Here is a 25,275-nt window from a genome sequence, read left to right on the forward strand (position 1 = left end):
AAACAATCCATTTATTTTCACTGTATCGACAAAAAGAAAACCCACTGAGACATTTTTCAAGTCTTTCCACAAAAGAAAGTCATACAGGTTTGCAACAACATTAGCAACATAAATTCTAATATCTTTGCTAAAATAATCCCTCTCAAATCTGGTTTCTGACTCAGATGGACAACCCAAACTTCACTGTAGAAAAGAACATTAAAGCAGCAGCGGGGAACCAGAGTGGCACAGATATTAGCGTGCCAGTTCATTTTGAACCTTGCCAGGTGGGAGACATCCAGAGCCAGCTCACCATCTCCTCAGACGTCGGAGGAGAGTATGTCTTCCCTTTGTTTGGCACCTGCACCCCACCTAAACCTCAGGGTCCCCTCGCCATCAGCTTAGGTTCCAGTGTCTCTATCTCCTTTAAGAATGTCTTTCAACAGGCCACCACCTTCTCCTTTCAGGTAGACATCCCTGCCTTCACTGTCAAGGGTGCAGAGACTATTGCACCTCAAAAAACTCATACAGGTTACATTTGACGGCCCTCCTACGTGCTCCAGAGGCCCATGTCACGGAAAGCTGACAATTTCCTGCCCACGTATGGACAGGGCATCTTCTGGGTTTACTACTTGAAAGGTTTACTCCAGAGCTTCCTTCAGAGAAAAAAACAGCATGAAGAAGGAGGTCTGCTATTCTTTGGATAAAATGATTAATGGTAGTGGTTAAAAAAATGAATAATCTTTTTTTATATATATACATGTTTCTTGGGGACATTAAGTTTTAAATTTGTTCTTTTCACATAAAGATGATTTTATTTATTTTTAATCCATCTTTCAGTTTGAAGAAATATGCTTCTTAAACAAAACACAAATGTATTGTAAAGACTCAAAATGAACAGAAAAATAAACATTTCTGTAGCACTCAGGTTTGCTGTTTGAATGACACCAGTCAAGTATTAAGTGAACTGCTGTAGCTTCAGGTGCTCCTCTTTAGTCCACCAGGAGGTGCACTCGTTGCTCTTACATCACCTTGAACGTGTCCCATCTACTGAGGCATGATGGGAGGTATATTCCCTCTAGGTTCATGTGTGTGTGCATATAGTGTATATGTTTCATACTCATATGCAGTGCATATGTGTGGGTTCATCTCTAATTTTCCAAGCCAAGCCTTCCTGCATGCTTTTTGGAAATAATTTCAACTCACTTGTCTGGCCATATTTAAATCTCAAAAACAGAAAGTGGGTGAGTGGAGTGATTGCAGAGACAGGCTGACATTAGAAGTTACTCATTATATCTGTGCTGTTATAGCTACTAAGCTACTAATAGCTACTAAGTACCAAAACAACTCAAACTGAATTCAAATTAATTAAAGATAAATATAAATATTAAAAAAAACATAAAAATGTCAAAAGCTCATAACAAAGTAACTCAAAATGAAATCTAAAAATATTAAACTAAAAGCTCATTTAAAATATTAATAAAAACTATAATAGTATATATGTAAATTATATTAAAATAACACTGCTCATATGAAGTGTCATCAATAATTTAAGTGTTCCAAATACTCTTGAGTGTGTGTATTTTAAAAATGTAATATACTATAAAGCTTAGTATTTTTGATCACACACACACACACACACACACACACACACACACACACACACACACATTTTCTTTTCCTTTATTATGGTTTTATTCAGCTTATATTTTTCTACCTGTTTATATAAGTGGTTATATTCACCTTAACAATATACATTTAACAACTGCTGCTAGCTGAGACATTTATGCAGTCTAATAATATATAAATGAACAACACGTATATTATCAGCCTGCCTCAGTGTGTCCAATCTCATGTGAAAGGCACATCCCCAATGTCTCTGCATCTGGTTTGTCAGCCTCAAACTGAAAAAGGAGCCAGAATAACCATTCACCAGTGTCATTTTGCTCCCTGCACATGCCACTATATACCACTGAGTTTGTTTACATGTGGAAAAGAGAGGCCTGTCACCGCCACACACAAACTGGCTGCAAGGGGTGTTGATCTGAGAATGTCCAAAGACAAGGGATTACTGCTTGTTGTAATTATCTGAGCACCCTCTGTGGTGAAGAAGGAGTAACAGGTTGCTATGAGTTGCTCTACATTAAAGTGATGCATCCAATCACTTTTTTCTGTTTGGCTAAATGCCTCACTATAGGATCGCAAACTGCAGGGGGGTTGTACTTGGTGCCAATTAAATAAAGGCCCTTTTAGCTTGAATGACTTAATCACCCCTCTTAAAGGGCAGGACCGGGGAGCCTTTCAACAGTCTTTCAAGTCACAAAGGTCATTTCAGGCCATTATAGAGACTGTAAGGTAATGAGGGATTTTCTAAGGAGTACCCACCCCAAAAATTGCAAGCTGTTTTGCAATTTTTACAAATGATACAAATAATTCGGGATGTTGATTAAACAACAGATGGCACTCGGACTTATACCACCTGACTGCTGCAGTTTCATTTTGCCGTTGATAGTGTTGACATAGAAACACATAAATCCGAGTCTGGGGACGTGAACAACTCCAAGAACGTCTCAGGTTGCCGTCTCTAAAATACACTCAAAAAAATAACCTGTTCAATGAACTTAATTAAATTAAGGAAAGGTTTTCCACGAAATTGAATTACATTTTTCCAACAAAATCGAATTAGTTTGAAATAATTTGTTGTAATCTTGTTGAATGAATTTAAATTAATTTAGTTATTCCTGCTAGATAAAGTTTTGTCAGGTTAACTACATTTAGTTTTTGTCCTGCCTTGAATCACCATCATTATAAATTTAGTTGATATGACTCTACGGTCACTTCTAATGAAAGACACTACTAGTGTTCAATTGAATTAAAACCATTTTTTATATAGTAATATATTACGTGTGCAGGTCTGCGAGTGAGGTTTACACATAGTGTATACTGAATGCCCACAGCCTGAACACAAGGTTTAATGCAGATATAGCGTAATACTGAGCCCACAGCCTAAACACAGTCGCCACTCTTCTGCATAATGGTAACCACAAAATTCAAAAACATTACAGAAAGTCCTCTAAGTTTCTAACATAACTGAACATTAAACACTAACATTAACTAACAACATCTTTCCATTTACTGAAAAACATAAAATAACACTTTTTCCCTAAATTGACCCTCTTAATGCAGTCCCTTGCAAAGCATGCTGGGAACTACAGATCCACTGCCCAGTTAGATGTCAACAACAATGATTCATGTAGTTTTCAAACAAATTAATTAGGTTGACTGAACACAATTAAATTAAGTTGTGACAATATTAAACAATCGTGTTACTTTTGCTTATTTTAATTAATTATTTTAACAAGAGGCCAAAATTAATTTTTTGAGTGACATCCGGTTAAGACGAACGAAAAATATTCATGTTGACTCAATAAAAAAAAAATTGGTAAACCAAATTTTTTAAAAATTAAATTGATTACATTTAATGAAATTAAGCTGGAATCATTTCTATGAAGGGTTGTGTCGTATATTCTCATTTTAATTAATGAAATTGAACAAAGAGCTAAAATCATTTTTTTGAGTGTACGGTTATGACATGATGTGAACGCAGCATAAGCTCATTGTTTTGGTTCAGTAGTAACTGTAAATACTGTACATACACTGACAGGCAGGTGACATTGGACCGAATGCAATGATTGGACAAACATTATTTGGTTCTGAGACTTCAACAGATGATATTTGTACATTTTGTAATATTTAGGCCACTTCTATTATCGATTGCTATCAGGATGTTAAAGGATTAGTTCACTTAAAAATGAAAATTCTGTCATCATTACTCACCATCAAGTTGTTTCAAACCTTTATGAATTTCTTTCTTCAACTATTTTTTTTCCTACTATGGAAGTCAATGGAGCGCATCAACTGTCTGGTTACTGACATTCTTCAAAATATCTTATTTTGTGTTCAGCAGAAGAAAGAAACTCATAAAGGTTTGAAACAACTTGAGGGTGAGTAAATGATGACAGAATTTTAATTTTAAAGTTAACTATTCCTTTAAGAGAGTTTCAACAAGAATAACAAAAGTGTTTATGAAAATATTGCCTACCCTACCTTTAACTGCATCTAGCCTATATAGAACAGGCCTAAATATCGTTATTTCTGTGGGATAATGACTTAAAAGCATGCAATTAGGTGTATTTATTGTGTCTTTTTAAGTAGATAGTCATGTAGAGGAAAGAGGAAAATACGGATCATGTTTCCACGAATGGCAAAGATCTAAAACTGAGAGTTACTGCAGTAAACTAAGCCAAAAATGGACTTTAACAACATTACCAGTTTATTTAAAAGCTGTCTGGGATCAATGGGCATTACAGTCTATTCCCTATTTAATAGTAGGCCTAGCTACTCTCTAAAGTGCTAATAATGCTTTTTCTCGCATTTTTCTGCATCTGGACTAAATGGATGGCACTTATTGAACTGCTCCGGTTAGGTGAGACAGGAGGGCTGAGTTTTGGGATGTGTGCCGCCGCTGATGTCATAGAGGAGGAGGGATCGCCCCCATAGCGCGCAGCATGAACGCTCCGCGGCAAAAGGATGTGTGAACAAGCAGCGCGCTACTGCAGGGACGGTGTCCAAAAACTGCTCCACAAAGAACAAGCTAAACTCCGGGCACAGGACAGCAAAGACCAGCCCAAACCCGGGGCTCAGGACAGCGAGACAGCGACGGCTGCACAGTCCGGAAACAGCGGTTCTCAGCCCGGTGGAATTGACGGGCTCGTCCGCTGGATAGTCACCAAGATGAGCGACAATAAAAGCATCTCTACTCGGGAATATGTGAAGGAGGAGGCGGCGGTGGCTCAGGAGCAGTTCTTTGCACCGGAGCCCCGAAAGGGCATCTCTGTCATTTTGGACGTAGGTTTTTAATATCTTATCATTGTATGTATAAAGAAACATGAAATGCATGCACTCGTTCAACTTTATTCAATCGCCATAATTAATTAATTAAACAATTAACCAAGTTTTGAACAGTTAAAAAAATATCTCGCCAACCTTTGATAGGCTACTCAAGCAATTACAGCAAGGCAAATATACACTTTCTGAATTTTAATCTATTTAACTTTTTTTATCCAGTCCATCCATTTGGCAGAACAGTTATGAATTTGACACTTACTTGCATGTCAATGTTATGTAATATTTTAGATTATTACACGTTTTTCTGGAGTAGCCTACTAAATTCTGATTGTTTAATCGCAAGCAATCAATTTTTGTATAATAGCTATTAACCTAAATTAGATAGTTCGCGTTGAACTTGACGATGGTAGAAAATACCATTGTTAAATACCGACGCTACTCTCACGTATCACTCCGCGCATTTAGGCTACTCTTTACATATGACGCAAAGTAACCTGGCGCCATCGTGCGACTAAAAATGGTTACATACTTCGATAAAAATGGTTTGTTTTAATTTTAGTATAGGCCTACATTGTGTTGTGAGCTTAAAACCTTTGATAAAAGCGCAAGAGTGCCCAAGCAAGAAAACAAAAAACAAAGCAATGAATCGAAAAAAAATACTGATGAGAGATAGCCTACTTAGAAATAAGTTACGGTTCTAAATCCCAGATAACTAGAAAAAGAAGTTATTTTAATTTACAGTAATTTAATTTATCATATTTAAATTGATTATGTAATATTGTTGAAGTGTTAATGTATGAAGTAATGGACTATTTTTCTTAGCGGAAGCTAAGATAATCTACTAGTAGGCTACGATGATAAAAAATAATTTCTCAGCTCAATCAATATTTTATGTACAAGACAAGTAGTTATTTATTTGCTAAGTAGTCACGTAATAAGTCAGATAATATACTCACTGTTGCTAAATAAACCCCGTTCAGGGTGTGACAGTCCTCTTCCCCTAATGTGACTCTTGTATGTGCACAGTCTGCACACGCATTCACAGTTGAATGGAAATACCGTTGAGCTTTTAGTATGTGCAATGAAATAATCCTCCTAATTGTAAAATAATATGAACACACATTCTAGTACAAAACAGCAGTGATACATCCAGCTGTAGCTTTCTGCATTTTTAGGTTATAGCCTACAACAGTTTATGCTCTGATTTTAAGGCTGTCTCAGAGAAGCATACCCGAATCTAAATAATTTATTGCGCTTTTCCTGTGAGCCCGGCAGTTATGCTGTGTGGTTGACTGCTGTGGCAAGGTCTCAGCAGTATTGATTTAGTAGGTCAAATTATTGCCTCAGTATTGTTCATTGCTGCTAGATAATTATATGTATTTGATGGTCATACCTCTTGAGATTTCTACGTTGCTTTTTGGGGAGAAGTTAAAACATTTAAGAGAGTGATAAGTAGATCAGTCCCAGACCCAGATAGCCTACAGTCTCAGGTAACCAGACTAGAAAGGAAAGGGGACAAAAACTAATTAAAAACCTCAGAAAAAGACCAGAGGCACCGATGCACCCTAGTATAAATACAATAGTGAAGGTGGAGGAAATTAATAAGGGAGGGGTTAAGCAGATAATAAGGTGCTGTAGATAATTTGTCTTTTATGGATAGTGAGCGCTTGTACGTGATTTCTCGTGGAGACTTCGGTATGGCCGGAGCACAGGTGCTTGTAGGGGAATTGATTTTCCCCTATGCTTTGTGAGAGAATTCCATTATTTAACTCAATCTATCTCTACCAAATGACACGTCTGCTGCCACCTCTGTTCCAGGATCAGCCTGACTGAGCCTTAACACTATATTGGTAAACAACTGAGCCACATAGCGTCATTTATCGTTACTTTTCATTTTAAAAGTGTCTAAAGCAGCATGCAGTTGTAAAGACCACTGTTTCCATTTCAGAAAGCTTTCGATTCATGGGCTAGACAAGTTATGGATTCAAGGTGTGTTGAATTCTCTCAGCACGGCTTCCCCAAACCAGACAGTGAAAACTAAGTAACAAGCTGTCATAAAAAAGGCTAAGTGTGTTTCACAGTATTCATGTCTCAGGTCCCAGACCTCATCTGGCTTAAGGAAGTAATTAAGTCAATTTAATGTTTTTTAACACTAAAGAACACTTCTTTTCCACTGGGGTTGAATGCTGTGCACTAAATTACAGTAGCGCTCTCGTTTATGCTTTAAAAGCAAGGACGTTAGGCATAGAAGTCGGCATGAAACGGAAGTTGCAAGATGCTTTTCTTTCCTATTGTGACGTATATCCGAATGAAACAGCTTCTCGAACAAGAAAAAAATGTCAGGTGGGACTTGATTTTGTCCATCGGGATTGGATGGTTGTGGTTTTCTATTACTGTGATGTCATGTGAGTGACAGGTTGTCCCGCCCTCGCACCAGTAAACACGTAATCAGAGAAGAGATGTTGCTGCAAGGGAGGGGAAGATATTTTTATTAAAGATTAGGAGGGCACATGAATTAAAAATAAATGATCTGCACGGACGGATAACTCATTTATAATAAGTACTGCAATATTCCATAAAAACAGGAATTGTCAAGTTTGATTTCATGGTGACTTTAATGTACATGTGTGAGAACAGATAGATGATCAAATGGTGACTGCACTTGACATTTACTAAAGACTTCATCGCTCTATTGACTTGAACTTTAAAATACAAATATACTTGGCATTTGTTCAGTGAATTGGATTTGATCCAAAGCACAGAGAATCAATCCAACTGACTTAGCAAGTCTAAATGTGAGTCCACATATTAAACAAGTCCATTCATTGAGATACACTCTCTCCATTCAAACACTCTTTATCAATCTTTATCATTCATTGCCTAATACCTCACTCTCGTTATATTTCCTTTCGTCAACACAAATAATCAGTGTTATTAAGAGTCTTTTAGCCGTAAAGAGAAACTTGGAAACAAGTGTCAGTACGTTTACATGGACAACAATATTCCGATATTAAGCCGATTAAGACAATACTCTGATTAAGAAACTACAATGTAAACAGGGATTTCTGATTATCTTAACCCAGCTAAAGTCATATGAGTAAACACAAATCGAATTAAAACATGTGGAGTATTCCTATTTCAATCGCATTATCGAAGTGCATTATAGACATGTACACATCTTAAAGGTACAGTACTATTAAAGTCGTTTGGGAATTCTCGCCGCATTTTGTGACAGGACACATACACACACGGCAGTGGTCAACCGTTTGACGGCAAACAAGAGAGCGTGGCTTCAGAATTTGTATCCGCCCTCGTCTATTTGCACGTATAGCATGACAAATAATTAATTGCACTTGAAGCTTTTGTAAAATTAAGAATGAAAACACCCTAAACTGTATATGGTACCATAACAAAGACGAACTGTATGTTGACACGGAGGGAAAGTCAGACCTTATTGTCTTTTTCAGAATAAGGTCAATAATTAGATTACAGTCATAAAGTAGAGCCCAATTTTTTCCTGTGATGTCTGGATTTAGTCCAATTGCAGTATTTGATTTGATTATTGTTCTGCTGGATAATGAGATGGTAGTTTTGGTTTACACTCTCTAGTTGTTCATTGTTTTGTAGCTGAGAAACCAATGAACAACTAAAGAGTATTTTTCTCAGCAATGTTTTTTTTTTTGTATTCAAATACATATTAACCATGAATAGCTCTGTAAATATGTACTTTAACTGTACTATTCATTTAGTTTCTCCCGCTGTAAGTGTTGCTCTCTTTTCTCAACATGTTGCTTTGTAGTTCACATGAACACTTTTGTGATTTTTTTTTTTTTTTTTTTTTTTTGTAGCTGTCCCCTTTTCCTATCACACAGAGATAAATCTTCCGAGGTACAAACAAATTGGGTCACCTACATTAGGTAACTTCATATTGTCAGACCTTACAAATGGTTTTTAACAACCGTATACCTTTTGTGCATCCCTTTTTTTCTCAGACAGTTCAGGAAGATAATGATGAAGAAAGGATGATAGGTGACACTTCATATTAGATGTCCTTAACTACTATGTACTTACATCCAAAAATATGTACAGTTTACTTATTGTGTTCATATTGTATTGCAAAACACTAGCTGCAATTGAGGTGTGATACGGGTAAGGTTAGGCACAGGTTTGGTGGTATGGTTAGGTTTAAGGGTATTTTTAAGGGTAAAAGGTATTAGGGAAGGGTCAACAGTGTAATTTTAGATGTGATTATAGAAATTAATTACAGCTGTGATTACAGAAATTAATTACAGCTGTGATTACAGAAATGAATTACAGCTGTAATTACATGCAGGTATATATATTTTTTTTAAATAAAAGTACAATGTAAAAACATGTATGTGCACAATAAGTGCAAATTATTAATTTAAATGTTAGTACATAGTAGTTAAAAGCGCAGTATGCTTCTGTGATAACAATTCTTTGGTTCCTGTCGTTCAGTGGTTTTCAACTGGTTTTGCTGAGGATCTGACACTGTACAAAAACATCTTTATTTAAAATCTAATATGGAAGTTTATTAATACTACCATGCACTTAATAGGGCCAACAATATGCAAATGTATTAACATGATACACTACCGTTCAAAAGTTTGGGGTTAGTAAGATTATTTTTGTTGTTGTTTGAAATAAATTAATTTAATTTAATTCAGCAAGGACACGTTAAATTTATCAAAAGTGACAGTAAAAACTTAAACTGTTATAAAAAATAATCTATTTCAAATAAATGCTGTTCTTATAAAAAATATTAAGCAGCATAATTGTTTTCAACTGAGATGATAATAAGAAATGCTTCTTGAGCACCAAATCAGTATATTAAAATGATCTCTGTAGGATCACGTGAGTGACACTAAAGTCTGGAATAATATTTAATATTTTATTATTTTTATTCAGATTTTCACAATACAGAACAACACACCAAAAGCATTACAAAAACAGACATACACAAAAAAGTAAAATCAAATCAAATTAATAAACAACCAAACAATTATATCTAATTCTTTCCAGATGTAAGGTAGCCAAGCAGAAAGTATTTACTCTATTTTTAATCAAATAAATCCACACAAACCTTGATGCATGTGAATTGCTTTCTCTTCCCATTTAAAAGCTGATAATCCTATTACTTTTATTTATTTAAATATGCATGATTCTATGGTTATAGTTTTGTTATTTGCATTTAACTTTTTTTTTATTCACAGTCCACGAAATAAGAGCAGGTCTGCGGCAACGTTTTTTTGGGTCATGAACCTCCAGTTGAGAACCACTACTGGCGATTAATGCTGCAGACACTTTTGCTTTAAGATATAAAACAGCAAGGAAGATTAAATACCAATAGTGCCTCTCGAGCGCTTTGTAAAATACATTACAGTATTGATCGAACATGGCTAATGTTGCTGTTCCTACAATCACTCTCCTCTTTTAATGCCCAAGAATATGCTTCTAGTTCAAAAGAAGGAACCCCCCCCCCCCCATTGTTCTTATTCTACTGCAGATGTTTCAGTGGTTGTCCTGTGTGGCTTTTGAGTTTGTTTTGTGATGGTGAAGCATCCTGACAGGTGGAATGCTGTTAGCTGTCAGGAATGAATGAGGCAGCTGGCTCATCCAATTGAGAAGTGATTTAGACCAACAACAGAAGGTGATCACTCCATTGAAGCAGATCAAAATGTGCGCTGTCAATACGTGTTTCAATTATTGGATGTCTGGCACACACTTCCTCCTTGTCATGCGTGTCCAATCACAAACATGCAGCCCCATGCTTGCTTGTATAGCCAGTACATTTAACATCCAGATCTGATCACAACGAATTCATGCTTCATGTATTTATTTATTAGGAAAATGAGATGGTCTGAATGGATCGACTGCTGTAAAATTAGCCCGTAGTGAGAAACGCTTCCCAGCACATTCTATTGACTGTGATTTTCCTTTGTTACAAGAGAGTCTTAAGTGGTCCATTTCACATCTGACTGGACAGTGTGATCAGGTTGCACTTACAGATATAAGCAACTGGCTCAATCTCTCACAAGTTCAATCAAACACATCGGCAATAGACAAACTAGCTTAGTCTTGATTAAAAAAACAAACGAGAAAAAGAAACTTAAAGGTTATAATGTAATTTGTGCTGGTGGTTTTCTAAATGCAATGGAAGGATTCATTGCACCATGTTAAGGGCTGAGGTATCATGCAATTGCAAACAGCCTATCTATAGAACCACCTCCTCCTTAGTTTGATTGACATTGAACCCTACAGAGAGACTTTTTTTAATTACTTTTATCAGGGTTTTTTTCTAATACATACAGTACTTTACTTTTCTTCAGCCACTATCTTAAAATATTTATGTTACTGTATTTCTGTCATGACAACTCTCGGAGAGATTGACATGGTAATAGAGATGGGCATGGTAATTGCTATGGCAATGTTAATGTATTTGGTCTTGATAATAGATAATAGTTAATGTAATAGATCTGCTACGCTGCTGCTGCTGCAGAGCAAGGACCGAGACTTCTACTGCCAATACATTCACAGACATTGCTGTGAGCATGTAAGACATGAAATAACCCCGTAGCAGATCTATACAGGTGGAGCTGGGGAAGGTGGAGGGTTTCTGAAAGCGCGCTACAGACTGCTTACAGCAACACTACCAGTATTTGAATGTTGAGCCGCAGCTCATTGGCCGCTGATGCAACAGCAACCAATCAGCTGTGCTATGTAGATAACGATGTTATCGCAACCAAATTGAATTAAGGACCTATCAGCCTGCACCATCTAGAGTTTCATGCCAGAACATGGTATGCACATTTAATATTAGTTTTAGAGGAGCTTTAGAGAGTCCTAGAGACTTTGATTACCAGTTGATCAGGTTTTTGGCTAAATAATTCGCAAGTTTAGGTGAATTCAAATGATAATGTGAATTAAAATGATTAATAATTTGTATTAATATACTGTATTTCTCTCTCTCTCTCTCTCTCTCTCTCTCTCTCTCTGTGTGTGTTTCATTTCAGATTTTCCGGAGAGCTGATAAGGATGGTGAGTGTAATCTGCTTCATATCATGTCATGTTAAATCATTAATGTGAATGTGATTCTTAGACTCTGTTATATTCTTAAAGGGTTAGTTCACCCAAAAATGAAAATTATGTCATGAATGACTCACCCTCATGTCGTTCCAAGCCCGTAAGACCTCCGTTCATCTTCGGAACACAGTTTAAGATATTTTAGATTTAGTCCGAGAGCTTTCTGTCCCTCCATTGAAAATGTATGTACGGTATCTGTCCATGTCCAGAAAGGTAATAAAGACATCATCAAAGTAGTCCATGTGACATCAGTGGGTTAGTTAAAAAATTTTGAAGCATCGAAAATACATTTTGGTCCAAAAATAACAAAAACTACGACTTTATTCAGCATTGTATTCTCTTCCGGGTCTGTTGTCAATCCGCGTTCACGACTCCGCAGTGACGCTGCTGACGTAAGACGCTGCTGACGTGTTATCTGGTGCGCCCGAGCTTCGTTTACAGTCTGAGGGAGACGCACCGTTTTAAAAAATATAGCAATACCAAAATACAAACAATGTAGAATAGCTTGAATACAGCGTGCGTCTAGTTGTAGTTTTTGTTATTTTTGGACCAAAATGTATTTTCGATGCTTCAAAAAATTCTAACTAACCCACTGATGTCACATGGACTACTTTGATCCTTCAGAAATCATTCTAATATGCTGATTTGATGCTCAGGAAACATTTCTTATTATTATTAATGTGTAAATAAACATCATTTATTTGAAAATTATAAATGTCTTTACTGTCACTTTTGATAAAATGTGTTTCCTTGCTGAATAAAAGTGGTAATTCAAAAGTTTAAAAAATCTTACTGACCCCAGACTTATGGATGGTGGTTTATGATCCACAGAATAAAATACAGCTATTATAACTTAACACAACACTGAAGATCTTGACCATCTGTCCGCACGGTACTGACAGCTGAAAAGACAGAACTTGAAGAAACATTCCAGAAAAAACAATGGAAATGTGGTGCCTTACGCATAATCTTTTAAATAATTCCCATTTGCAGGGCTTATTAAAAGTTCAGTTGTTTTTGTTCTCAGATGCCTGACCAGTATTATTTCTGCACAGTATTATAACATCATTTCAATGAGATATCATCTGCTAGGAAAATCAATATGTAATGCACCAACTAGTGATTGCATTTGCTAGATGTTCTAAACTAAGTTTTCTATATTACAATGCTAATTAAATTGCTGCAAAAATTCCAGATGTATTTACTAATTGATTTTAGATTAGTCTCATTAGTCAGATTCGCCTCTTTATCCATATTCATACCCTGTGTCCACAAAACAATTATGATTATGAAGAGAGGCCCCGTTACATATTTTGCAATGCTACAATTCATGTACTGTATGAGAAGATCCATAGTACATTTCATCCAGTTGTATTGTAATGCAGTTTTCTATATGATTCCTGATTCCCGATTAGCCTTGAGCTCTTGTCTGTCGTTATGGGCTCAGACCGGGTCACATCTGGTCTCAACTTTTGGTTTGAGATGAAATATATATATATATATATATATATACAAAATATTTTTTTCTTTGTTTTAGCTTTCTTGAAAAAGGAAAACTCCATGCTGTGAAACTAGTTATTGCACCAGGGCTTAAAAGAGAGTCGATACAAATAGCAGAGAGAGAAAACCTGCAACAAACCTTGTTAAAAGGAGTAGTGGCTATTTGATGTGTGATGCTTGTGCCGTTTGTGTTATTTTTAAACCACTCCCAGGGGAGCAGCTTGGTGACAGTTTTAATGAGAGAGAGAGAGAGAGAGAGAGAGAGAGAGAGAGGGTGGGGGAGAAAGAAAAAACAAGAATCGGGACCACATGAGATGGGTGCCATGTTTTGCTACACTTTGGTTTTCAATCACACAAGGTCTAACAAGAAACAAAGCACAGCAGTCTAATTTGCCTCCAGCGTTTAGAACTTTACTCCTAGGAGTGAAACATTATTATCCTCTTTCTTTTCGAATAGGGCTGCATACATTAAAGGGTTGATTTTCCCCCCAAATAATATTTTGTCCCTATTTACTTAGCCTATTTACTTGACACCGTTTGTATCACTCCGCTTGCAGCATTTCTCATGTGTCATGCCGGATGACCAAATCACCATAATTTTACAAATGCTACTGTTGTTGTGTCAGAGTTTTTTTCAAGCGAGAATGTTGTTATTTAGAACTCAGATATAGGACTTATATATAAACATAGTGCACATTTGACAATTTGTTCAGAATTCAGACGTATTCGAAGATGTGATCTCCAGAACGTCAGCGGCCGTTCATTGCTCATATACCCGCAGAGAACAGCATTATCTCGACCAGTCCTTTGGGAATTTGCCGCTGGCTCTTATGTAGATAGTGTTTATGCATGAGGCAAGGGCAAAGTTTAGTTTCATAACTTTATATTTTTATTAGTGCTGTCAAATCGATTAATCGTGTTTAACCGATTCTTAAAGTTTGTGTATATATAATATGTGCATGTATATTTTTATATTTATATTATGTGTGTGTGTGTGTGTGTGTGTGTGTCTCTGTATATACACTCACCTAAAGGATTATTAGGAACACCTGTTCAATTTCTCATTAATGCAATTATCTAATCAACCAATCACATGGCAGTTGCTTCAATGCATTTAGGGGTGTGGTCCTGGTCAAGACAATCTCCTGAACTCCAAACTGAATGTCAGAATGGGAAAGAAAGGTGATTTAAGCAATTTTGAGCGTGCCATGGTTGTTGGTGCCAGACGGGCCGGTCTGAGTATTTCACAATCTGCTCAGTTACTGGGATTTTCACGCACAACCATTTCTAGGGTTTACAAAGAATGGTGTGAAAAGGGAAAAACATCCAGTATGCGGCAGTCCTGTGGGCGAAAATGCCTTGTTGATGCTAGAGGTCAGAAGAGAATGGGCCGACTGATTCAAGCTGATAGAAGAGCAACTTTGACTGAAATAACCACTTGTTACAACCAAGGTATGCAGCAAAGCATTTGTGAAGCCACAACACGCACAACCTTGAGGCGGATGGGCTACAACAGCAGAAGACCCCACCGGGTACCACTCATCTCCACTACAAATAGGAAAAAGAGGCAACAATTTGCACGAGCTCACCAAAATTGGACAGTTGAAGACTGGAAAAATGTTGCCTGGTCTGATGAGTCTCGATTTCTGTTGAGACATTCAGATGGTAAAGTCAGAATATGGCGTAAACAGAATGAGAACATGGATCCATCATGCCTTGTTACCACTGTGCAGGCTGGTGGTGGTGGTGGTGTAATGGTGTGGGGGATGTTTTCTTCATTTAGTCATTTAGTCATTTAGCAGACGCTTTTATCCAAAGCGGCTTACAAATTAGGACTAGATTAAGCGAGTCATCATGAAGAGGCAAAAACAAAAACAACGCAAGAAGTGCTCAAGATACGAAGTTCAGGCATTATTCAGAGTAGCATAAGCCCGATAAGTGAGGTTTTAGAGGGAAAGGGGAGGTTTTTTTTGTTTTTTGTTTTTTTTTTGCGGTTAAGTGCTCACGGAAGAGTACTTGGCACACTTTAGGCCCCTTAGTGCCAATTGGGCATCGTTTAAATGCCACGGCCTACCTGAGCATTGTTTCTGACCATGTCATCCCTTTATGACCACCATGTACCCATCCTCTGATGGCTACTTCCAGCAGGATAATGCACCATGTCACAAAGCTCGAATCATTTCAAATTGGTTTCTTGAACATGACAATGAGTTCACTGTACTAAAATGGCCCCCACAGTCACCAGATCTCAACCCAATAGAGCATCTTTGGGATGTGGTGGAACGGGAGCTTCGTGCCCTGGATGTGCATCCCACAAATCTCCATCAACTGCAAGATGCTATCCTATCAATATGGGCCAACATTTCTAAAGAATGCTTTCAGCACCTTTTTGAATCAATGCCACGTAGAATTAAGGCAGTTCTGAAGGCGAAAGGGGGTCAAACACAGTATTAGTATGGTGTTCCTAATAATCTTTTAGGTGAGTGTATATATATATATATATATATATATATATATATATATATATATATATATATATATATGTATATGTATATATATATATATATATATATGTATATGTATATGTATATATATATATATATATATGTATATATATATATCTCACAAACTTATATAAACAAACTTTTAATTTAGAATCAATTCATCGATTTGACGGCACTCATTTTTATTTAACTGAAATCCTGTACTATAACTAGTGCTGCTTTTGTACTGTTGACTGAACTGCTTGCTTGTTTATTTCCTATTGTACAAACTTTTTTTACTTTTATAATGGCTAATATTGTTCATTTTAAATATTATTTTTCAATAAGTAAAATTTTATATAACATGCCATATTCGGTATTGAGAAAGTTAGTTTTTGATCAGAAGGCAGCCTTGGTGAAGCTTGGATAAGCTTTTGACCTGCCCTGTAAATGCATAAATAAATACATAATATAAAATCAAAATATAAATAAAACTACATTTCAAAGTGTGGTGCGATAAATATGGTGCGCAAGTAATAACAGTTTTTATTTAAGTTAACTATATCTTTGAAATACATTGTTTAAGGATTAATTTATCTTACAGAATAAACCTCAATCATATTTTCGAGCAAACAACACACAGTGTCATGCCCCCCCGCCGCATGTCTCTTTCTGCAGGAGTGATTGGTTTCATCATGCGTGTGGAGCAGGCAGAGAGAATCATTAACCTCTGTTGTATAGAGGAAATGACATGCTCTTTTGGCCTGAGAGTTTTTATGCAGGCTTAGTCTGGCAGAGTCAGCCTCCTGCTTTTTGTATACTGTGACCATAAATCTGCAAGGGCTGTTGACATGAGAGCAGACATGGCAGAGACCTGCATGACCCATCGCCTTATCTGCATCTGCAGTTTGCCCACCCTGAATAAATCACTCATTTTAAGGGAGAGAAAGAGCGGCATGGGTACCTGTAATGGAAATTTAATTTATTTCAGCTGTTTTAAATTCTGTACTTTTTCTCTGTGCAATGCTTTTCACATTAAAAAGATCTCACATGGTCAGAGAGAGCAGAAGTGCTACAGATAAAATGAGGGAGTCATTGGCAGATAAAAGAAACATTTAGGGACCAAATAAATTTTTTTCCTCATTGACGAATTACAGAATCACTGTGTGCCGTGATAAAGGGAAGTTTAGCCCTTAAAGGTATAGTTCACCCAAAAATTACTCACTCTCATGTCGTTCCAAAACCGTAAGGTTACGTGCTTGGCTTGCACTGTAACGAAAGGATACAGTGTATGATGAAACCGATTTCCGACTCATTTTAAATGGTTTTGTCGCAGCTAATCTGTGCGTTAGAACGTATAATGGGCGCTTCTCTCCTCTCTAGTACTCTCCCCCTCTCTGCTCTAGATTTGCGGGTTATCACTGGCAGTAAATGAGTGTTTACGTGTGTGCTCACTGAAAATAAACATGCTGACAGCAACCTCCCGCACAGCATGCAAGCATCAAGGCTTCCCTGCTCTAGATCTTATGAATCATTAAAGTTGTGTAAAAATGGCATGATGGGTAAATAATGTCTCAGGATAGTTCTTAGTCTTGAATATTCCTGTATTAATCTTGTAGTGTGTTTACTGGACAGTGTACTGCTAAATATTAAAGACTTGAAGGATTTGCGATGAGATTGTGGATTGGTTTTTACTTCAGATGAATGCGTACTTTGTGTACCTTCAGTTTAGTCGTGCATAGTCTCATTAATAGTGGAGCTTTTGGACACCACATGTCTGTATCCTCCTGAGGCCAACTCTGAAGCTATCGCCACAAAGAGCAGCAACACATGTTGTCGTCTCTTTGGATCAATATAGATGCACGTTGCTTGGTTCTCTTTGATATTTCATCATGATTCACTTGTTTGTGTGGATAAGCAGCTTTGTCCTCATGCAAAACAAGCAGAAAGTGAAGCCACTTTGTCTGATTAAACTTCAGTTACTTTGTATTAAATTACATTAACCTTTGTGCTGTATAAACTGCCTCATATATTGGGTAATAACGATGTGCATTTACATTTAAATTGTAACATATTTTGATATAAGTTTATATGCATGTCCAGGATGATGATGCATCTGCCAGTGTGTTATTATTTAGGGAAATAAAGAGAAACATTTGATAAATTTCATTGTCATTGCACAAAATGTAAAATTATTCTATTTAGCTGAATAAGTAAATAACTGATGGCAGACAAAGCAGAATCCCAGTAAAAGATATTTGTCTGATAGGTATTTTTTTTTTTTATTTCATCTATTTATTAAATGAATATTTAATTTTCCATATTTGAAATGAAAATATGTCATAATACTGTAGAAAATACCATGAGATCAAATTGAAGGATTTCACTCAATAGCCTATAGGTTTTTCATTATAACCGACAAAGTGTAAACATGATGTAAATAAGAGATCCATTGTACAATTAAGACAGCTTTTTTATTGGAACTTGAGTTTTTGCGAGAGTGCAGAATTCAGTGAACTGGCTCTTCAGAGATTGACAGCCTTAGTGATTATAAAGGGCAGGCTCTTCTCTTACTTTCGGTCTATTGACTGTTGAAATTTTATTAGTATTGGTACCGTGAGTGTTGGTACTGTAATAACCCTACTAGTAACAACATTACCACTAGGGGCCTTCTGTGCAAATTCTGATGGGCCATTTTACCCCAAGGGTCTGATTTTATCTTTTCAATTCAAAATAAAAACTTACATTTTTACTCCACATTTGTCCACAAATTCCTCATTAACAAATAGCCAAAAATATTGATATTCAGATGAAATGACAAAATTAAAGATAGTGTATCTATCTATTCATTAAAGGTGTTGAGATGAGATTTTTTGTGCCATTTATTGTCCTAATCTGGATATTGTCACTGTCACTGTTGTAGTACTTTAGAATGTCAAAATCGGTTAAATGAGTGCTTGAGCAGTTCAGTTGTACTCGCTATATGTAGCTGTTTAAGTTCAATGCATATTCCAGGCTTTAGACCATTAGTCATAAACCAAAGCGCACATTATGTTGGCCCGTGGAACAAGAATATATTGTTTGAAGGCTCTTTACACAGCATGTGCTTTAGCCTACAGTGGGCAGGAACATATATTATTTAGCCACCTTTGAGATGGCATTTTGACATGCTGCTAAAACGAGAAAAACGCACATATGCTGATTCAGACTTTGGCAGAGTGGCACATTAAGTCATAGCTCTGAAAAAAACATATATATTTGGCTGTATCATGCTGTAAATGCTGTGGCGTTTCATGCACATAAGAGATCAAAATCATCTTCTCTTAATGCATAACCCCAACACATAAGCACATACTGTACATATAAACACATTTACTGTAGGTTTGTGTTGCCATAGCAAATGGCTGCCTAAAAGCGGTACTGTGAATGCCTGACTGAAAACCTGCTTGGACCTATTTACCTCTCTTGATGCTCCAGCGCGTTTTGACTCATAATGTCCTAGACAGTTATTGTCACTCACATTGAAAGACGGAGAACAGGTCTTTATAGTCGTATACATTCCCTGTTTAGGTGTAGAAATCAAAAAAATGTACCGACCCCAAACGCTAAAGTACAGTACACATACATTTGTTTATATATCTAAAACATCACAGATTTCCACACCTAAACAGGGAATGTATACAAGTATAAAGACTTGTTCTCCATCTTTCAATGTGAGTGACAATAACTGTCTAGGACATTATGGGCCCTATTTTAACGATCTGAAACGCAAGTGTCAAGCGCAAAGCGCAAGTAACTTTGTGGGCGGGTCTTGGGCGCTGTTGCTATTTTCCCAGCGGGATAAATTACTCTTGCGCCAGGCGCAAATCTAAAATGGGTTGGTCTGAAGTAGCTTCATTATTCATAGGTGTGGTTTGGGCGTAACGTGAAATAAACCAATCAGAGCATCATCTCACATTCCCTTTAAGAGCAGGCGTGCTTGTTCTATAGCGGATTCCTATTATAACGGCGGATTTGCCAGGCGCACGCGAGGAGCGGTTCACAGCCAAGGAGAGCAACGCTCTCGTCACGGCCGTAAAAGAGAGAAAGTACATTGAAATGGAGAAACCCACCCAAATTAACTTCGGTTAAACAGGTGTATGATAATTTGGGTAAATGTGTAAGCTAGATGTATGCTTTTATAATAAATTGTCTATCTATCTATCTATCTATCTATCTATCTATCTATCTATCTATCTATCTATCTATCGTAATAATGTATGATTTGCAAAAATGAAAACTGCTGCTTCTGTGTAGATGAGAGAATCAAAGTGTATGCGCGTTGTGCACACGCTACATTGATTATGGCCAAGCATGCGCCCTTAAAATAGCATATGAATAACATGCGCAACGCGCCACTGACTTTAAACTATTTTTTCCTGGTTAGTGGCGCAATTGTTTTCTAAACCTGCAAAATAGCATGAAGGAACGTTTGCGCCGGAACACGCCTCCTTTTTTCCTCCTTCTGTGGAGGGAAAAGCGCGCTTTGCGCGGGTGCAAAATAGGAATGATACATGCGTCGGTGTACAAAGTCAATTGCGCTGGGTGCAAGATAGGGCCCTATGGGTCAAAACGTGCTGGAGCATCAAGAGAGGTAATCTCTTCTGGTAAATGTTCCAGAAAGAAGTCTCTTAGGCCATGTTTACACCTGTGTTTTCGTCAATCTGATTACAAGTGGTCGACGCTGAATACAGATGTAAACAGGTTCTAAAATGATTTGAGCTTGGCCACTTTCGACCACTTAGGTAGTTGAAAACGCATTCGACCGGATTGCTTTTGTGGAGATGCTCATGTGGTCGAATGTGTTCAAACAACCACAAAAGACTGCCTACTCTCTGCCTACTGAACTGATGCGTAAACATTAGGAGGCCAAACGGGATTTAAACTTTGGCTGAAGACCCAAGTTTGGTTTGAAGATGAAAAACAAACCAAGCACTGTGTTGTTCTTTCACCATTCCTGACCTGAAAAAGCCCATGTAATTACCTGCCCATAGACCATCCCCTCGAACAAATCAGGACAGACGTGTTCCAAAGTGGACAAAACAGACGGATTAAAACACTACCCCCCTGTTTCACAGACAAGGCTTAAGCTGGTCCCAGCCTAAAATGCATATCTGCTGTTTTAACTGAAAGCAACTTGCACTGGCATATCTTAAAATATGTCAGTGGCATTGTTTTGTCTCAAGATTCACACCAGTAATGTTTTTTTGCTAAGGCACGTTTATAAAACCTAATTCAATGCTCTAATTGAACTAAGGCCTAATCCTGGCTTAATCTAAGCCCTGTCTGTGAAACCGGGCCCAAGCGCAATTGGCTCGTCTACTTGTGATCCGATCGACCAAAACTCTGTCACTTTTGATCAGTTTAATGCATCCTTGCTGAATAAAGTACTAATTCCTTTAAAAATAAAAAATATTAATGACTCCAAATAATATTATCCCATTCTAACTTCCCGTCAATAACTGCATGCATCTTTTAAACTGGATTTGGGCCTTACATCCCAGTCTGTAACAGATAAATAGGAAAATTTCATGTGCCAAAGTCTATACAGCATAATTATTCTACTGTAAGACACAGGCAGGTGTAAGCATGGCTAATGCTTTTCAGAGTGGGCACCTTCCCAACACAACTCATTTATGAATGCATTTACAGAACACTAGGAGAACGTCGGCTCTCACATCTTCCTCGGGATGAGCCCTGCTTTGATGGAAGCTGGCCTGAGATCTGAAACCCCTACTATCCCCACTAATTAAAGCCTTACTGGGGCTTCTGGACAGATATCCGCTCTCTGAACTGCAAAAAACAGTCTGATGCCAGCTAACTGCTGCCTTAAAAATGGATCTGGAAGATAAATGAATATCCCGAGCCCATATGCTTCTCTGTGTCAGTCCTCACAGTGGTCAAAAACAGCTCCTGAGAGGCAGCAGTTAGCGAAAGTTTAATTAAAGCACAGAGGAGTATACAAAGCGTCTCATGCACTGTTGGTTATGAAGGTAGTGCTTTGTACTCTTTGTTTTTAAGTGCGTTTTTCAAGATCTGTTTTAGTAATGCATCAAATACTGGCTCTCTCACAAACTACTCGAGCACAAAGCACTGTTGTAAGCGCATTTAAAGTTTTTCTGAAAAGTTCTTGTCTTTTTCGCCCATCTGAACGGTGTTGCTAAAGATTTGCCGTAATGCAATGAGGTATTTTTAGAGAAGCTTTAAACATACATCAGACTGCATTCAGAGAAGAACTTTCTTTGCTAAGATTATGCTGTTGCAAAGTGCAACAATAAGTAAAGTCAGCAGGGAATCTTTTTTAAAGTATTTGAAAATGCATTGGGATCCCGCAGGTCTGTTCAAATCACACTGTTCCGTCCCAAGAGACTTTGCCTAATTAAAAATACTTCAGGCCTCCAGCTAAGAGGTGTGGGCTTGTTCCTATTCTTCCATTGTTTTGCCTTCCATCTCCACCCCATGCTCGCTCTTTTTTCCGAACCCGCTAATGCCAAATTTATGTTTGACTAATTAAGTTTGGCTAAAATTTTGACTTTTTTAACAAGGTATCTGATTAGTTTCCACTCTTCCACGTGTAAATAGAATAAAAGAAACATTGAATATGTGGTAGTGCTTAATTTAAAGTAGATAAGCACATACTGTGTTCTCTGAGTTAGCGATAAGCTGTTGAGGAGGCGGTTGCAGTACTTGTTTCTGTGTGTACTGAGGGTATTTCCCCACATTTCTCCATCTACCCGACCGCGCACTGCCACATCAAAGGAAACACTCTCTTTAATGTGCGAGAAAACGCCGCAGTCACAGGACTGCACTGCAGATAAGGAAGTAGCATGCCAGAATTGTTTTTTAGGGAATCCTAGTGCTTTCAGAGGATGTCCCCAGGCATTATGGGAGAAGGTTGATTGGATCCGAGGCAGTGGAGATTGGTTGATTTTTGATGTTAGCGGAGACTCGTGGGAGTTCACCTGGCTGACCTGGCGGCCCACGCTTTGTGCTAAACTTGGCTGCTTGACAGAGAAATAATTGATGTGGCATGTCAGTGTTTCTCTTCAAGATGTCTTTGGCTTTTGTTTTGCTGAACATTAATGGAAAATATATATATATTTATTTACTTAAAACCACATACTGTATGTAAAGCAAGGCTGAAACCTTCATCAAGCATCTTCATAGAGTATACCCTAGAGAAAAAAACCTATACCAAAATGTATTTAAAATACATTTGTTTCATACTAAGTATACTACAAATCCATTAACATATTTACTGACATATCGCTTGAGACTTACTGATATAAATATTATAATTAAACTTTATTTGGACTACTTCTTTATTGCACAGTGCACATTTCTTAATATTACACCTTAAAATGTGTTTAATATCACTAGTAAGGATAGTATGATCTCTGTGTCAAGATATTTAAAGTGTACCTAAAATATACTTGCAATAATTCCACTTTAGCACAATCAAATATACTTAAGTATATCTGTAGTTGGACCTCAGCACTATTTCTGGATATTAACAAACAAAACTATTTCTGGAAATTAACTAAACAAAAGTAGTTTTAAGTATACCAATTTAGTATACCAACAGTACAGTTGCAGGCAGAGTATTTATATTAAGTACATAAATGTATTTGTAGTATACTTAGCATAAAATAAATGTATTTCAAATACATTTTAATATATTTATTTTTTACTAGGGTAGAGGTCGACCGATAGGTGGATTTTACCAATAGCAATATCTAGGTTGGCCCACACTGGCCGAAAACCGATTAATCAACCGATAGTTTTTAAAATGGATACTTAACTGAATGAACTCGTACTGTATAATGACATTCTTAGCCGATCCAGCAACGGACACAACCCAGATTTCTCGGTATGGATTTTTGCCGTTAATGATTGTTCCAGCAGTTGGTTTTCGGTGCCGATTAATCGGCAAAACCGATCAATCGGTTGACCTCTAGAGAAATGATCTAACGAGGTCTCATTCCATCTCTATTCTCAAAGGCATATCTTTGAAACACTGTCCTGTGGAGGATTGCTTGAAATGCAGATACAAAATGTTTCACTATATGTCTTCTTGACCTGTATAGATTCTAAGTTTTAAATTTGTGATATTCATTTTGAGATTTGCTAAATTAGCATTTTTAAAGATGAACCTTTTAAAGATAGCAGAGGTAATCAAAATGTTAAAATAGGGGAAATGAGCATGTAGAAATAAATACCCATGAACCTATACGTATGTATAAGGTTTTACCTTTTAGATGCTGTCAAAATGTGGTGATATTGTTTCAGTGTCCATACAATCATATGTGTGCTAGAATCACAAAGAAGCCTTTTTAGGTGCTTTTTTAATTGATAGTGTAGGCTAACCACTGGGTTCCCCTTTGCTTTAGCCTGTCACAACCAAATAGGACTATTAGTACACAAGCAATGTGCTCACTATGTTATTAGTGGTCATACACAATATGCACTGTAGCATTTCCATAGAGTCGTTGCTTTGTCCTGAAAGAATAGTGCTAGAGCACAATGTTAACTGTCACTCTTAGCAGTTGTTTCACAGGGGAGATGCCAGTTGTAACGCTGTGTTACTGCCAGGAGAACATGTACAGAATGCTGTCAGCATTATCAGTTTGCTCACACAACAGCGGGAGTGAGATGGAGATCCAGTGGGACTCAGATTAACAGAGATGGTGCTCCTTAAAGACTCGTGTGCTATCATATGCAATGGTATATCAAAACAAGCACAAAGGGTGCATGTCTTAATTGTTTATGTGCTCCGGGTTCAGAGAGGTATTTGTGGTGCATGGGCATGATGGGAGAGCTTTGTTTCTGGTGTCTGGTAGTGGGCTGTGTTGTTGTGGATCTTGCCAAAATTATTTTTGTTCATATTTTGTTAAAACCTCATGTTAATTTACATGTTACTTTATTTAGTTGTCTGTTCAGAATCGTGGGAGAATTATGATCTCTATTTGAAACAAAAAAATTGTGATCTCAATTTATCTCTAACGAAAATGATTTGTAGTTTTAGTTTAATAATAAAAACACTTTCCTGCTGGAGATGTTGTCTTCTCTCCATTCTTTCACTCTTTGTCTCAGATTTGTTCTCTTTCTCTCACATTGTTTGTAAGGTTTTGGCTGTCAGGTTCCTCAGTGCTTCTCAGTGTCAGGATAATTTACGATGCGCTAGTGCTTGTGTTCATGGTGTAATGAGGTGTTGCACTGCACTCTCCTAAGGGATGCAGGTTTGAGGGTCTTCCTTCCCCCA

The 25,275-nt window shown here is 37.2% G+C and overlaps 1 protein-coding gene across 2 annotated transcripts in view; it reads left to right on the forward strand.

Moving 5' to 3' along the window:
- The first annotated feature begins 4,508 nt into the window (after positions 1-4,508).
- Positions 4,509-25,275, forward strand: part of necab2 (N-terminal EF-hand calcium binding protein 2) — a 99,430-nt gene continuing 78,663 nt past the window's right edge. The window contains exons 1-2 of one of the 2 annotated variants that reach the window (XM_084124435.1): positions 4,509-4,887; positions 11,922-11,946. In XM_084124435.1, the coding sequence (XP_083980561.1) occupies positions 4,570-4,887; positions 11,922-11,946 (343 nt within the window). In that variant the 5' untranslated portion in view covers positions 4,509-4,569. The remainder of the gene's footprint in view (positions 4,888-11,921; positions 11,947-25,275) is intronic. The other variant, XM_084124434.1, reaches the window with a different exon arrangement.

This window comes from Abramis brama (genome assembly GCF_963993115.1).
Source record: "Abramis brama genome assembly, chromosome: 9".
NCBI classification, from domain to species: Eukaryota; Metazoa; Chordata; class Actinopteri; order Cypriniformes; family Leuciscidae; genus Abramis; species Abramis brama.